This window comes from Bombus terrestris, chromosome 7, assembly GCF_910591885.1.
Source record: "Bombus terrestris chromosome 7, iyBomTerr1.2, whole genome shotgun sequence".
In the NCBI taxonomy this organism is placed as follows: Eukaryota; Metazoa; Arthropoda; class Insecta; order Hymenoptera; family Apidae; genus Bombus; species Bombus terrestris.
Genome location: NC_063275.1, coordinates 9,718,991 through 9,736,882, shown reverse-complemented (window position 1 = coordinate 9,736,882; position 17,892 = coordinate 9,718,991). Strand labels below are relative to the sequence as shown.

At 30.0% G+C, this 17,892-nt stretch overlaps 1 protein-coding gene across 3 annotated transcripts in view; it reads left to right on the top strand.

Annotated features, from left to right (window-relative positions):
• Window positions 1-577: 577 nt before the first annotated feature.
• LOC100644926 overlaps window positions 578-17,892 on the top strand; it is a 30,075-nt gene continuing 12,760 nt past the window's right edge. For 2 of the 3 annotated variants that reach the window (XM_003396437.4, XM_020863608.2), the window contains exons 1-3: window positions 581-830; window positions 8,305-9,064; window positions 13,303-13,589. In XM_003396437.4, the coding sequence (XP_003396485.1) occupies window positions 8,791-9,064; window positions 13,303-13,589 (561 nt within the window). In that variant the 5' untranslated portion in view covers window positions 581-830; window positions 8,305-8,790. Of the gene's footprint in view, window positions 831-8,304; window positions 9,065-13,302; window positions 13,590-17,892 lie in introns of all 3 variants that reach the window. The other variant, XM_012310107.3, reaches the window with a different exon arrangement.

The following is a 17,892-nucleotide window of genomic DNA, read 5'->3' as shown; positions in this document are numbered from 1 at the left end:
ATTCCTGAGAATTTTCAGCACAGAATCAAATCAATCGATCTGTATCGAGCGAACCGAGAAATGCCCGTTTAATCTGAAACTACACGCTTCGCTATAGAGTGCTTAGAATAAACGGAGTCTTATGCAATTTCATATCTTTGAAAGAAATGGAGAATGGTTAAAGAAATGGAATGAAAATAGCAGTTTGTTTCGTCTAAATATCTCAAGTACCGTGCTCTAAATATTTTACATATTTATACATGTTATACGTAGAGCATCTCACTTTTAAATTCCATAAAGAACTCACAGACATGCTTAGTCTAATTACAAACGTAATTAGAATGAAAAACAAGCTTTACAGCCGGAAACCTTCGATTCCCACGGTAATCCGGCGCGCGCGTTAGCCGCGATTTACCTAGCGCGTAAGGATGGCTGATCGGTCGTTGAGCAATTTTCGGAGTGTTCCACGGTGGAAAGAACGACGGCTATTCTACGGAGAGAGGGTCGGAAAGGTAGAGGGGTGATCATCGGTGTTACACCTTGATGCAAAGGAAGAAAGAGGGACGGAGAAAGGCGCGAGGAGAATAGTAGTCGCGAACTGTGCCGTGCGAGTCAACACGCTCCAGTCACCGATCGGATGTACGAGAAGCCGGTCGTACAAGAGTATCACAAATCGAACTCACTTTGCACAAGTGTCTTTCGCCTTTTCGTTCCTAGTGTCTGACCGCGATCTAGACCAGGTGTAACCGTAACATATAAGTGCGTGACGTTCGATCAGTGAAGTGTGTTACGATCCCTTGCGGCGGATCATGTGATGACAAGGAGGAACTGCGACGAGCTACGTCGACCTGGTACGTTCATTCGCGAGCCTTCTGCGACCTCGTCTGCAATCTACGAACGCACAGTGTTCTGGAACGCGACATTTCGTCGCTAGAATTCAATTTTCCAATTTTAACATTTTTAAAGAAAAAAGATGCTTTTCTATTAGCTGACAATACGAAACTTCCAAATGCAGCGACAATTTCCATGTCTCTGATGTTGTCGCGTTTTGATGAATCGTTTGACGAGTCGTTCAACAGATAGTGAGAGATTTTTCTGACGAAGAAATGCTTCGTTTGTGAAGATTGGGCGATTTTATCCGAGGCTGAGTTCGAAGGTGACAGAATCGTGCGATAGTTAATTTTGTGAAGAAAGATATTTGATTAGGGGATGATTTGGAGGATTGTTCCGACAGAGAAAATGGAGTAGAATTGTCGCTCGCTTTAAAAGAGGAAATTGTAAAATAGAAGAGATTTCTGATCTTTAGGGACGTTTTAAGTAAAAAAATTAGATCATATCAAATTTAATTCTAACTTTTAGATGGTTTAATGGTTCCATTTATAATTTTGATTTCAACAACTATGTAAACTGTTGAATAATAAAGAAACAGATGTTGTCTTATTGTGATCTAGTGAATTATATTGAAAAGGTTTATCATTAGGAAGGTTTTGTTAAGCCAGATAATGGGATCGTGTGAAATGTTAATTACAACAGGCAGTAAGTTTATGGATTATAAATATGACATTTGTTATTTTAGTGAATTGTATTAGTTTAGTGTGTTATTGTATGAAATATAATTTACTGACGAAAATTGTTGCAAGGAAATTTTAATGAGTTACTAATAATTAGATTAGATAGAATTTAGTAAAATTAAGAAATAATAATACCCTGTACAATATATTGATTTTGACAGCGTGATAGATTCACAGTAGAAAACGTTTGTAAGCCGACATAGGAAGTATGCCATGTTTGAAATGATCTGAAGAAGTTATTCAGCTGTAAGATTTGATTTTGTGATATAATAAATGAGATAGGAAACGAATTTTTTTCGAATTAGAAATCCACATTCGGAAAATGTTTCCTGCTATCTAATATAAATTTTTAATGAACTGTATCAAGAAAGAAAATGTACAATTGAATCTTTAGAAAATTAAACAGGGATACCGTTATGATCAGAGGATTTTATTTGATCGAGAGATCCTATAAGATTTCAATTTTCAGATACGTTGTAACTTTGAAGATGAGAGACATTTATTATATTATTTAGAGAAAGTTTGTCATGAATTTTTATGAAAATAATTTACCTTCAAAATCTTCAAGGGAAGAGATAACACAACCGTAGATAATTGATAAATGTCTAAGCTAAGTAACAAGATCGCGTGAGATATTCGAGATATAGCAGGTTTGCTGATCGAAGAAAGTTTCTTAAATCGAGGAAAGATCTTTATCGAGTTTAAAAAACAAGATTTATTGTTGGTGGATCTTCGGTAATGGAAAAGGTAATTTAAGAATAGTGGATTTGGTTCTGGTACAATTTTCCTTATAATTTGGTGAAAGGTCTGTATAAATTATTCTGCGAAAGATACGTATCTATGTATGAATAATTTATTATAGTTCGACAATAAACTACGCGAAATGACTTGAAACGTAATTGCTTCGACCATTGGACAATCTTCTTTTTTTGTCATAATTTAGTGAAAAATATACGTATGCTATTCTTAGAAGAATCCTTAATTGCGTATAAATCATCTTCTTTAACTTAACAATGAGATTATATGTAAAAATGGTTTGAAGTATAATTTGAACGACTTTTCGTCTAATTAGATGGAAGATCTGTGTAAAATATTTTAGACCTGATTTACACTTGTACGTAAATCATTTTCTACGCGTGATAAATAGTCCTAATAAATTTGCGAAGCTGGTTTCTTTTTCGTACTTTACTGAAAAAGTTACATGAATATGTGAAGGATGATTATAATGAAAATCTTACTCTTTCAATGGAAATTTCCGTACAACTTTTTATTAAACTTCATTTCAATGTTGCTCCTAAATTTCGAACTTTTATAAAAGTTACGTTTGAATTAATATTTATCTCCATAACATTTTTCGAAATTAAATAATAATATATTGGGATATATATTTTATCGTGCAAAATTTATTTATTTTTTAAGATAGTAATATACTAAACTACATATTTTATCACGCAACATTTACTTACTTCTTAAAACATGAAAATCGGAAATACAGGTTGTCGAATAAATATGCTTTTTTCCTTTGAATTAATACAAAAATTAAAAAATTAATACAAAAATGTTCTACTGCTTAAAGGTATCTTACAAACTTTTAATCAAACATTGCAATTGCTAAAATTCTTACAACGGATCGATCTTTCCTAAAAATTATAAAACTCAATCTATAATCTAAGTGGCTAATAAGTTATTATAGTAGTTGATGCGACTGTAAAGAATCGATTAAAAAAGTTACAACAACCCAATTTAAGAAAAGCAATAAAATAACGTAACAATTTTCAAATTCATGTAATTTAATGCAAAAGTACTAATAAGAGTTATAAAATAATTTATATCAATCTAATGTTATATTACAAACACTCCCGTATATATTATAAACAATTCCAATCCTCTGTGCAGAAAGCATTCGAAATTTGTAGGCACCTGTTATGAACATAGTATGTATGTTGTGCGAAACATTATGAAATTTCATTAGCACTGTTATGAAACTCGACTATCATGACTATATTGGTAGAGTTTGAAACAATTCTGGGAATATACGTATACATGTACATAGAAATGACAAGATATTTAGTACGAGTACAACATTATATCTCGCAGAGAGCTCAAAACTACTTATTCTATTATAATGCTTAATTACTTTTATACGCTTAAGATGGCTAATCGAGCTGTATACTAATTGTTATACTAAATATATGCTTTCAATATGTGTAAATATCTTGTAACTTGCTTATACGCGTTTTCAGTCTGCTTTAGTCGTATCTTATTGCAGTCTTAATAAAATTTCAAAGTGTCTTATATAAGACACACCATATGGACATAGTTTTCTACGGTAAGTGTTCAAATACTTTCGCGTACCACTGTATATTATTACCACAGATCGACCAAAGTATCCCAACACTTTTAAGCTTATAAGCTAATTTTAATACACAATGGGAAACTTCCTTTTTTGTTTCGATTTCAATTTCTCTTTGTCAGAGCCTCGACCCAATCTCATCAAATATTCCACTGCATTCCGTGCAAATAATTACACCGCAATTACGTACGAGCATTTCGCATTCAAATTAATGCAACGACTCAATCCAATAGTGGATTGTGCCATCCGTCAGCATTGAGCAAAACAAGCGCATAGCTAACAATGTACATAACTGTAAAGCTGTGCGTTTACGTGTGAAAGTTCTTGTTCGCGCCGTCCGATGATATTATGGCGACGAACAGGTGAAAAACAACTATTCTGTTGACCGATTCATATTCCATCGCTTGTAACAATTGCACCATTTAGCAGCGAGGCCTCGTTGCGTGCTTGCTCGCAACTCATCGTGCTTGCGCCGAGGATCCTTTTCCGGTCAGAAATTTACGGTACACGCTGCCGCCGGTTTCGTCTACCGTGAAATATCCATCGTGGAACAACGTCGTTCAACGACGCAATGTTTTCTAAAATTTTACGAATGAATTTACGCCTGTATTATGCCAAAAGCGTTAAGTAGGTTGGAAATAGTTAATTGGTTAATTAATCACGTAAAATACGGAAGTCTGGTTGTGGGCGAGTTGTGTGAATAGAGAATATTTAAGTGTTACCTGGTTGATAGCAAAATTAGTTTGTAAGAGAGAGTTGTTCGACGGATACGGACCACGTAAATTGTTCGCTTTTATTATTGAATATCAGACATTTAACGGCATATGCGTGCAATAAATAAGAGCACGGTAATTGAATAAATAAAGGAGTAGTGAACATTGATATAAACACAACAAAAATTGCATCTTGCGTTTAGTCCTGTATATATGTTCAAAAATTCAATATTATGATTAGTCGTATTTTATTGCATCTAAATATCAATTAACAACGAGATTTTCAAAATCATACGCAAACTATTTTATCGAGTACAGAATAAATTCAGAACTCGAAAAACTACAAAGATACAATATATTAAGATAGTATATATATTATACATATATACATACATATATATATAAAATTTTTATTTTAATGCAAACTTTAATATATTAACAACAACTGCTATAGTAATAAATAATGTCACGGCTGATGAAAATTCTTTCTAAACAAAAATTACAACTATCATATCATGTACAATAAAGTGCAATATTGTTAAAATTTTCTAACAATTTTCGTTAATAATCATTAAATTCATCTTCTTTTTCTCTTTCTTCTACGTCTACGTTTTACGTTGCATCGACTGCGAGGTTATTAGTCTAACTAGTGACGATGTTGTATATATTTGTTTCCTCAAAGTAGCGCATTGTATTCGTTATTAAATTTCTTGGATATTTTATCAAATTTCGTTATTCTTTATTACTATGCAGATAAAAGGAAAAAGTGAAAAAATAATATTTCAAATAGACTGGGATTAGTAAAATCATATACGTATTTTCAAGAATCGAATAAATAAGTTCCAAAATCGTACACGTAATCCATTTACATGGAAACCGATGAATTGAATAAAAAAATTAACGAATATTTCTAATTTCATCTCTTCTTTCGTCTATGGAAGAAGGTCGAATTCATGTTACTTCAAGGTCGCTGCACATGACGAAGTATAGAATTTTTCCGGGTTGATCGTCTTAACTGTACTTGATTTACAGACATTGAGCACTGCGTGGTATTTTTCTTAGCCAACAAACGTAAGAGGATCGGTTTACGATGCGTTTCAGGTAACAGCGACGCTGAGTTTATTGAGCTACCGCCAGAGACGATGTTGAAAAACGAAAGGACGCGTTCCATTGCGTTTTATTAAGTAATATCACGCAATATCGTTGTTTCGCTTGCCGAGAAAGTTTTCCAGCTTGTCTCAATTATTCTTTATCTATCTTTTATTAAAATACGAGTCATCGCATTAAAGAAGCTTTAGCCCTATTATTGCCTTTGAATTTTTATATTTCATTTCTCTGCCATCTCACGCCTTCATTTTGACAAGACAAGAAGACATTTAGTGCTAACCTTATCAGGCCCGATCAAACCGATTTCAAAATTTAATTTAAAATTGTACGTTCATTGTTATTTCTTTTGTTCATTTAACTTTACGTAAATTTTTATATTAAGAAAAATTGAGAAACTGATGACGTAAGAATTTAGATAACGTAAGAATTTACATAAAGTTAGATGGAAAAAAGAAACCGCAATGAACGTACAATTTTAGATTAGATATCGAATATTGGTATTAATGGTGTAAACAAATTTCTAACAAAAATTTATAATGAAAAATCATGCGGGACGATTATTCTATCCTTTCGTTAACCTTGTAAATATCTAACGAAATACGGTTGGTTTAAAAATGATTCGATTACATTATAATTTGTATCTATAGCAATGATCATGGAGTAGCAAACATAAAATAAGAAAATAATGATAACAGTGACTGCATTGACATTCCATCGACTGCAAGATTATTAGCGACTAATTTAGGTTAAACAACGTACGTTTATTAAATGATAACATTATCATATTAATTGTTAATATCATTTATTTTTATTACAATAAGACTTACTATCTGGTACGATCTTCGATCATTAATTGTACACTCTGTTTTAAATTTAAATGGCATTACATATGTACATTACTTGCATGTGAACACGATATATTAGTTTTAATAAATTTATATTGATTTATATTTATATTAATTAATAATTTATATTATATTCTTATGTATATATCTTATCTTAGTTTTTAAAACTCTTAGACTTCAGTCTTGTACTTTTAAATATATGTAATATGATTCTTATATTATTTTGTATATCTTATAATATCTTATCCCTAAATATCTTTCATTTGTCTTACTCTTGTAATTCTTTAAGTTTTCCTTAAGCAGGATAATTATGATTCTAAAAATATTTCTACTTTTTTGAGCAAAAGGCATTGAACTTCACGCGTACTTGGCTTTATAATGATAGTACAAATAACAAAATATAAAAGTAAAAATAATGGAAATAATACATTATCAAAGTAAATAAAACAAATATATTCTTTGTTAGAAATGAGATTAGGAGATCGTTTAAAAAAATTTTGTGATTGTTAATTCATTCGTAGATAAGTTATTTTAATTGACTCAAATGTTGAGAATGTTTGCATGTAAGTTAAAAATGAAATAGAAATATTTGACTAACTTTTTTTACAACTAAATACGAAAATAACTCTAATTATTACCAGTAAATACAAAGATTAAAATAATCTATCTAATGTATTAAAAATAAAATTGGAATATTGAAGAAACAAATTTTTTTCTCCGCTATATATGATTCTAGAATCATCTACTTTGCAGCAATTATTTCGTTGAAACATGAATTATTAATTTTATAAATAGCGAGTTAATAGTGCAAGAGAAATATCTGAAAGATCTTTGAAGTTCTAATTAAGTTCTATTAAAGTTCTAATAAAGGAGAGACAGAAAAATTTATATTTTAAAACTAAATTTTGAAAAAGAGGTAAAACAATTGGATATTTCAAATTAGACTAAAAAGATTAGGCTAGTATGAGTAACTTAATTTATATTAATTAAACTAATTCTTAATGTGTATATATATATAATATAATAAATTCTTCGTGTGTATATATATATATAACTAGTTTCATTGTTCCAGATCTATGAGAATTACCGATTCTAGAATTAACAAATTCTTGGAATGAAATTATTTTAGTTGTTTTAAAAAATTGCTTAGATAAACTAGAGGACGTTTCTAGCAGCTGCCACGATATTTTTCCTCGTATAGGAAAATTAACCGAATATTCTGGTTATCTAATGATGAGATTTTATTTCTATAAATCTTCTTAACATTGAATATACGTGGTATATAAAACAAATTTACTCTTCCGTAATAATTGTTAACTGACAATAGGATAAAATTTAATAAGTAATATTAGTTCGTCAAATCCAAACTTCAAATAAAAGATATTTCATATACAGCAACTTAATATTTTATATTAAAGTTCTTTTTAAATAGCAACTTAATGAAAATGCATTTATCATGTTTTTTTTAATGTTCTTCATACAAACGTATTTATTTTGTTATACACTCTTATGTTTAGTTCTTATAATTTTCTGTATACGAGATCATTTCTCCTTGCTGATGGAAACTAAGTTGATTTCACTATCTCGTTCTTTGCTGTTTTACGCTGAAAGTATATTTCAATAAAATACTACGCCGTGATATAACTAACTCTCGGTAGAAATCGAACGTTCCTCTTACCGCAACTTCGATACTGTCGAATGATTATCAATACAGTTGTTGCTTGCTTAATTTACAGATCATTGGAATTCAACGGAGTGTGTTAACCGGATCAGCGACCTCGGCGTCTATTGACCTTTACCTAATCGCACAATACAAAGTGTCGCTTCGAACCAAAACCAATCAGAAAAAGCGACGATTCCTCCCAAAAATGTTATTTTAATCCTAACTCTTATACAATTTATAATAAATGTTTATTAAAATAAAACTAACAACATAGTAACAGAAACATAGTAGCTGTTCCTAGATTGTTTTAAACAAATATAATATATAAAACGAGATATAAAAGATTAAACAGAATAGAAATATTTTATACAAGGCACGAAGAAAGATAATAGAAGAAAGAAAAAGAGAAAAAGAGAGAGTTAAATAAAAAAGGAAGCTCATGAGAGACAAGAGCAAATAACTAAACGTTCCTGGAACGCTGCATGGTAAAGAAACAGGAAGGAACAGGTGTGTATAGTGATGCATTAAAACGCCTCTAACGGGAGAAAGAAGAAGAAGCATGGAGAACGCGACGATTGCACTTGATTCGACGGTCAGAAGTCAGGATTCGAGTAATTCGAAGGACTCGAAGGAGTCGTGCGCATCGGATTTGAAGCCGGAGAGTTGTTTGGAGTCGAAGCACTCGAAGGAGATCCTCATCTCTGAGAAACAGCAACGACAACATCAACCACGAACACAGCAACATCCGGATGATCAACAGAAACTGAGGAGTACGGAGCCTAAAGATGATTCGAATCTTCTGATGTTCACTTCTTGCGGACAGTTGTTACTTGGTAAGTCTATTTTTGACACATTTATGGATAATTATTTCAAACATTATTTCATATTTCATATATGGTTGAAATACACAGGCTCAAAACAATATTCGCACACCTATAGACACGTTTAAGATTATATATGTGTGTGTTACTATACTTATACGTGCTATACAAAACATTTTGAATTTTTAATTAGTATTGGCTATAAATGGCAAACTCGCTTATCATGATTATATTTATAAAATTTGAAACAAATCTGGGAATATATATATGACAATTAAATGATATTTTTTAATATGTTGCCGAGGTCATCACCTCGCGTAGTTTTGTAAAGGTTTCATATAGTTGCGGGTCACCGCTTATTAAAAAGTTATTATCAAAAAAAGTTTGTTTTAAACTTATTTTGTATTTTGATATTATAGTATCAATAAGTAAAAGGATAGGAGAAGGATCGATTTCCACCTCCAAAAAATGTCTAATTTGACCTGACCCAAATCTAATTTTAAGTTAATTCGAAATGAGTTTAAATTAGATCTGGGTTAAATCTAGATTACCTGGGTTATCTGGGAAAAAAGGTCTGGGTTATTCACGCTCTGTTAAATATAAATGATACGCGGAAAATTACGTACTTTTTTTGATAATAACCTTTTAATAATTAGCGATCCCCATCTTAACAACATGTCAAAACGTTATCGACATCGGAAGTCGCTTCCTGTTTGTGAGTACCCAAGTTATATTTCACAGAGACCACAAAAGTATTTAAACGTTCAATAACATTATCCATTATATTAATAAGCGTCAATATTCAGCGGGACCATATTTAATACTTACTTAAGATAGTTTCATGTTGTATACTAAGTTTTTACTAAATGCATGTTCACGATAAATATCTTGTAACTCCTATGTACATTTCTAGATTGATTTCAAATTTATTCGATATAATACTGTTAGTGGCATCTTATAATGTTAATGACTTTCAACATACAATATGAACATAACAGTCGTTTGCGATAAGCGTTCAAATACTTTTGTGAAAGCGTATAATTATTCTGAATAGAGTACTAATGTATTATAAACGTAGTTTTACTTTTAAAGATTTATTAGTATATCAATGTTTATTTGAAGAATATGATAAATTTTCAGAAGGCACACTTTTGTGATTGATATCAGAAAGTAATTATTGGAATTATTGAATTCTGTGATAACAAAATAGATTGGAAAATTTGTTCAATGATATCAAATATATAATTAGTATCATATCAAATTGATATTGATTATTTCATCTTATTTTACTTTCTGATTATTACTCGAAACAATAATCTGAAAGCTGTTCTATAACAATCTACAAAATCTTCAAGGTACAAGAGATGTATCTTTAAATCCTATATTGTAGAAAAGAACAGAAATAAAACTCGTTATAGTATATACAACTAATTGAATTATATATAAGCATTTCTATACGATATATCATATATTTTATGCATAGCAATTTTTAAAATGATACCAGTAAAAAATTTTACCAAAGGATTGTGCAACGTAAGTGACATAAGATATTAGAGACAAATAATCAAGTGGCGCGTGTATTTGAGAGGTGTATTTGATATCCACTACAATAGAATTAACGTTTGAATATAATTTTTTATACATATATTACTTCGATAATTATTCCAAGACTTCTTAAATGAATAATAAAATTAAGTAGATAATAAATTTAATAAACATGTTATTCAGTACTGTTAGATTATCATTAAAGAGAAGCTTCTTACTTTCTACAAAAATGTTAAATTTCCTTCGCTGTATTATATGCAAATTTTACATTAGAAAACTAAATGTTTAATTTTATCAGCAATAAAGTAGTAACTTTTTCTTTTATCAACAGCTCAATCTCAAGTTCTCAAATAAATTCCTGCAATTATTAGCCATTTAGACAAGATAATATTGCTTAGAAAGTTAATTAGACGTTTGTAAATAATATTAACATCAAACTTTATTAAAAAAACGAATAATTAATTCAATATTACATACAATATATCATAAAATAAAATACAATCAGTAATTTTTTTTAACAAATCTAATTTTCAACAATGACGCATTATTTGTGCATTATTTACACACTTGGATAATAACAAGATAACTTTGATAGTCGAAAATCGATTAAAATCTGAATGACTGGAAGAACCTGTTTCATCGCAATTAATCCAATTATGTAATAACATTACAAATTCACAGCAAACGTGTTTGTCAGCCGTTTCAATATCAACAAATAGCGAATTGCAGATTAATTGGATCCTTAATAGCGATCAGTTATTTAATTTCATGTAAATACACATATAAGTACAGGTTCATTTGTTCCTCATCATCCTTGATGATATAATAATCCATATTAATTGCTACGAAATGAGGAAAAAAAATATCTCGATCGAAAAGTCGGAATATTTTAATGACTGAAAGCAAATAAAGAAAAAGAGAGAGAGAGAGAGAGAAGAAAAGGGAGAAAGAGAATCAAAAACAAAATTATAGAAATGCAGTACAAAATACAGTTATAAAATTAGTTTAGTTTTTAGTTTAATGATGCTACTTAATTTTTAGTTTAATGATACATATTTATATCACTCAATTAGGGAATTATTTGCTGGAAAATCTAGTTTTCAAAATCGTTCATATCACAGAAATTACACCAGAAATGCTGTAACGTACTAAATATGCTATTCCTTTACAATTAATACTTTATTTTGCAAATATCAAACACGGTAATTATTTTAAGTAGTTTATCTTTATTAGGAGGAATATTTCAAAATGTCTTTCAATTAGATTAATTAATTTTTGAAGTTTCAAATGTTAATATAACCAGCCTGTGGGAAAAATGAATAAATAATTTATAAAAAGAACAAAGTAATCTTCATACAGGCGGATAATTTTTAACAAGCAATTCTTATTCGTCAGCAGCATTTATTATCTTAATAATTATTGTTACAAACAGATATAATATTTATTTCTTCCTTATGTACTTCTGTACTTATTTAAATATGAACAATTTATGACATACAATCACAAAAGTATTTTTATCAAGTCTGGGACTTTGGTTATCCGAATTGATCACGATATGCTGTCGAATCGAATTTTTCAGAAATATTATCCATTCCATATATTTCATCATTTTTTCTTATCTTAAATAAGAGGCAGAAGGTCATTTAGTTTGAACTATTTTATAAATATTAGTATTAAGGAGCACCAAAGCTTTTGAATACCAATGAAATAATTTCTTTAACATTCTGTTCTTGTTTTTCAATTTTTCTTGCAAGAGCCCACCTTTAAATTTTTGATTATTTGATGTTCCGATCATTGACTCCGTAATAGCATTAGAAAACATTTACTTATGATAAGAAAGCAAAAATATTTTTGAAATTATCATATAGTACATAAACAAGTAACTCGAACATGCTATGATGCGGTTTCCACTTTCGCGTAGTATCTTGATTGGTTTGGATTTCTATATATGAAAAATACACGAATTTCCATTGACCGGCCGAGCATACATTTCTCCAAACTGCATAGAAATCGGCGTAAAAGTGAAAACATTTCACTTAGAAAGTCATACTTGTGTAACTCTTTCCGCGGGTTTGCAAACCGTAGAGAATTGCAGCGCTGCAATTCATTGTTATTCGATGTTCTCTGGCGACATTTTAATGAATATAATTATTTCAATGTTCGTGTGTACTCTGTTATTTGTATAGAAGACAAAAGTGAATTTCATTGTAGAAAAAGAGAGTTCTTAAACCAATTTCATATATTTTAAGAAGACACTCATTTTATCTTCCACATTGCATTGTGAATCGTAATTGATTTAAGAATGTTTCAAAAAGTTGATTACTACGTTTTAGAAGGATCAAGTTCTAAAATGAGAATAAACGAAGATAACCATATATATGTATAATTCTTTGCAATAGAAGGTTCCCTAAACTTCTCAAATATCGTAATAGTATAGACTTATTTCTAATTTTGAATACTACGTTTAAAATTTTACACATTTAAAAAATTAAAGAAAATTTTTTTCTTTAATTTACCTTTAAAATCAGGGTATCTCATATACTTCGTGTTTTTAATCGGTATCTTAAACTTATGTAATTGTAATCTTATACTTATATAACCCTGTATATGATTTACATTTATATATTAAAACTTGATTGAATCATATTTTAATTGTTATCATGCTAAAACACATAATAATATAAATCGATTTTAATGTTTCTCAGGTGTAGTCCTCGTAGTATTCGGTATCCTGGTGCTGGTCCATGGCGCTGCGTTAGGCGGTTCCGGTGCAGGACTGTGGGCAGGTGTGGGTGCCCTTGTCGCAGGAGCGTTGGGTGTTGTCGCGACGCTCGCAACATCGTCGAGCAAGACAAATTCCAGCTTTTCCACGGCTCACCTTGCAGCGAGCCTCGTTGCCCTTGCCCTTTCGAATATGGCTGCAATTACGGCCTTGACTGCTATCGTCAGAGACTCGCAGAGGACACCGGAAGTGACCTTGCTCACTGTTCCGGTATGTATTGTCTGTACTTTCACCGGTACCCTCCTTTCCTATTTCCTTTTTTCTGCTGAACATCACCCTATTATTGCCGCACTACTGAAATGTTAATTACTATTTTTCTACGTTACTTTTGTTCTCTTTTCCTTCAGTTAAATTCTTAATTATTTAATAATCCATACAATTATTTATATAGTAAATAACAAGTATTGAAGTAATGATCAAATAAATGTTGGTGAGGACATACATATTTTTATTGAAAACTTTCAATAATTGTGCTGAACTATAGATGATATAATTATAACAATATCTTGTATTATGATTTGAATTATAAGATAACATTCATTGAAGATATATCATGTAAGCCAAATCTCACATTATTGTCAAGACAATGCTAAATTAAATTTCATCCAGATAAAAGTTGTATATATTTAAAAATGCTTTTTCATTAAACTAAAATTTATCTATCAAAATAGCTTCACCTTAGATAAGGTATTCAATGCTTTGTTATATGAATTAAATGTTTTTTTAAAAAGTATTACGAATATTAAAAAATTGCCTAAAATTGTCTCCACCAGAAGAATTTTATCGAGCTAAAAATTCTGGTTATTACAAAACTGTTTTTTATTCCATCTCTTTCAGTCAGTACCTACTTTATTTATACTACGCATAATTTAGGTTTATTTCAAACATAATATATACATACTTTAAAAAATTAATTGACATCGCATCTCTATTCGTGGAGATGATTCTGATTCATTATAAAAAATTTATATTTGTATTATACTATTCGTAACCTCCATGCAGAGGCCGGTTTTATGCAAAGGTAAAAGAAAATGTAGAATAAAATTTGTTCATCCGAGGATCAGTTTTCGAGAAAATCGAGTTTCAAAAATTGTCAAATATAAAGAAGCACCTCATGCTCGCTTGTATATGTATATTATTCGGCTGGACTCTGTATATATTTCCAGATCTCTCCCAAACTGTACCAACGTGACCATAAGAGTCCAGTCTCATAACAGTATTAATGAAGTTTCAAAATGTTTCCTATGACACACATACTATGTACATCTTTTCATGAAAGGTATCTACAAGTAATCAGATACTTTATAATCCTGTGTACATTTTCAAGTACCTATACTAATGTAATGCTTACATTACATACATTTGCAAATAGGTAAAACATTATCTAATTAATAAATTCTTCTTAGTCATAAATTAGCACAGCTTATCAAATTGGTGATTAACAGTACATGTTATTAATTTCCACGTTACTGCGCCAAGAAATTGGAATTTTTCAAGCTAATAAGTAAGCGGAAATGGATAATTACGTTCCCATTTCGTTGGTTTGCACGCGACTATCTTTCATGTAACATATCGCATCTTCAGTGATAACATTTCAACTCCTCGAGTTGCATCAGCAATCGCCGTAGATATATATTATAACGCGAAGGTATCAATTACGATCAATCATTAGTGAAGCGATAAGTATAATTCAATGCCCGAGGGAGATTCTGTTGGCGCGTGCCTATTGCGCGAAGCTACTACGAAGTTAACGGTGACTTCATCAGCAAATTATTACCATGATGTCGTTGAATACAGCTCTATGAACGAGAAGCAGGTTTTGTAAGGATCGATAAAAATTTCTCACGTCGATAGAGAAGCTTGTGTAGAGGTTAACATAGCATAGATCATCTTACTTTATACTTTCTTTTCTTCTATTTTCTATTGAAGCATACTATCAGTCGTAATTATTATATTAGAACGACGTGGATAGTCGATGGACATTTTTTAAGGACCTGCTGGGAGAAGGATCCGTAAAACGAAATGGTGAATTGAGTTTTAGTTCTAGTTTTTAATATCACCTATGTTTCAATTGATAATTATAACGGCTCTTAAAGAACTTTATTCTTCTTATATTTACAAAAGGGATAAAAATTTATTTTAGAGAAATAACGAGTTATAGATTCCATTTGTCACATTTCAGGAGATAGTGTTACACAGTCAACTTCCAAATTGCACAATTTTTTTAGAGTTTCCTCTATAGAAATAGAAGACTTGACTACTAGTTTTTAACAGTGCTTCAATCTTTTGACACTTCTTTACAACCTCTATGTACAAATCTTTGTCATCGTACTTGGCTAAATACATCATAGCACAAAGGAAATCAGAGCTAAGCATCTGCTTCAATATACTGGCTGGTTTGTCCATCAATTCCGTTGGTTGTGGCGTCAATGGATTGTTTTGTGGCATTTTTATCAAAGTATGCAAATAACACTGTAACAACTAACGTACTATGGATAATACTGCAGCAGCCAAAAGGTCCTCCTCTGGTTTACTACGGCACGTTGTTCCTACTTGAATAAGCTCTAAAAATTCTAGAGAAATTTTCTTTTCTTACAGTAAAGTAGATCTGTGTAATGAAATTTGGCAGAATCCGTTTTTAAAATATGATAAGTCACATTTTCCATTTGGTACAGGCAGTTCTAAAGTTATAGAGCTCGATACGTTGTCAATTGATCTCACGTTGCCAAGATTGTTGTTTTACTTAATTTTAAAAGTACATCCATTTCTCTACCCTTTTTATGATTCTAAAAATAATATGGCTCATCATAATATTTAAATTACAGGTACCTTAATAATTGTATCTTTAGCTTCTAAAAAACTCTCATCAATTGTATCTTTGAATCTATATAACAGATTCGTCGCACGTTTAGCTGTTTTATTTTATGTGTACTTATCATGTTTTCTCCTATGATTTTCATATACTGAATTTTATTAACTTTCTTTTACTTAATAAATTTTATATGTACAATAATCCAATTATGTAACTTGAAATTACACTCGATATCTGTATATTTACCATAGACCTGTAGACACCTTTTCTGGTTGATATTCGAATATAAATTTTGATATGAATTTAAAACCCATACAGTTTCTACGTTAAAATAACATTCATTGTATATATTGACAATTGCGAGGAATCTTTACTTAGCTTTTATTATAGAAATGAAGGAAAGTATAAAATGTGGTTCAAAATAAAGTATTGTTTGAAATAGTTATGAACGGTACTGTATATGAGATACGTGATTGCATAAGTTACATATAAGTTGATAAAGTTTATTATAGCAATATAGTATAATGTCTGTATCAGATTTGGACAAATTTTATTTAGAATAAAAATAGAGAATAACAATTTCAAATAATGAGTTATTTCAATCATTTAATTTGTTATTTTATATATTTTTTATATAGTTTATGATTTTTGTATTATTATAAGAAATTATTTAGTAGAAATAACTTTGTTTTATGTGAAAATTAAATAAAATCATTTTGAAGTATAATATATTTTATTTTGACTCATTTATCTTTCAAATAATATAATATGAAATTTTACACACTATGTTCTGGATAATTTTGGGTTATAAATAATAGAACTAGATCATTTTGAAACGTAGCACCATTTTGTTCCACAGTTGTTTAATTTCAATTACCATTGAATAATGTAAGCTGTATAAGAAACACTGTGAAGAAACTCCTCTGTAATAGTATCGGAAATCACATGAGAAATTATTTGAGGAACCGTTTTTTCAGATGAGAAATAAAACAAAAAATGCATTTCGTTTAATAATCAAGTAACGAAATAATTGTACAAATAAATTAACGCATGATTTCAAAATAACTTCAAAAAGCAAATAAAAGAATGACCAAAGATCTAATTGAATAAATCAAAGATAAATTAATATTTAATTAATCACCTTTTTAATATTTTATTGAAATAATACCCAACTCTGATAACTCTGGTAATCCAACATAAAAAAATAAAAATTAATGACTGATTAAATTAGTTGTAAATCTGTCTCACAGAAAAATAGAAAAGTCAGAAAACGTTATATTGTACAAGCCGACATCAAAAAGGTATGAAGATCTACTTTTAAGGCACGAGATGCCTCATTCTACGAAGAGTGGCGAAAAAAATCTTTATAATCATATTTTGACGATCTCAAAACGATACTTTTCTCATTTAAAGCTTACCGTCAGTATCGTCTATAGTTTAATAGTTTACTTTGTCGCTGCTGGCTATTTAAAAAAACTTATTAGGAATTTTTTAAAAGTACCATAGAGGTATAAAGAATTTCATTTCTCGAAGGGTTTTGAAGGCCTAATGATGTGGAAATTATAAAAATTTCATTAAATGAACAAAACACATACCTTGTACCCCTTCATTTTCTATAAAGTTTTTTAAAACGTTTTATTTTTAATAAGATACTCTTTCATTTCTATTAAAATAGAACTTTTTGATGATTACGTTGTTTAA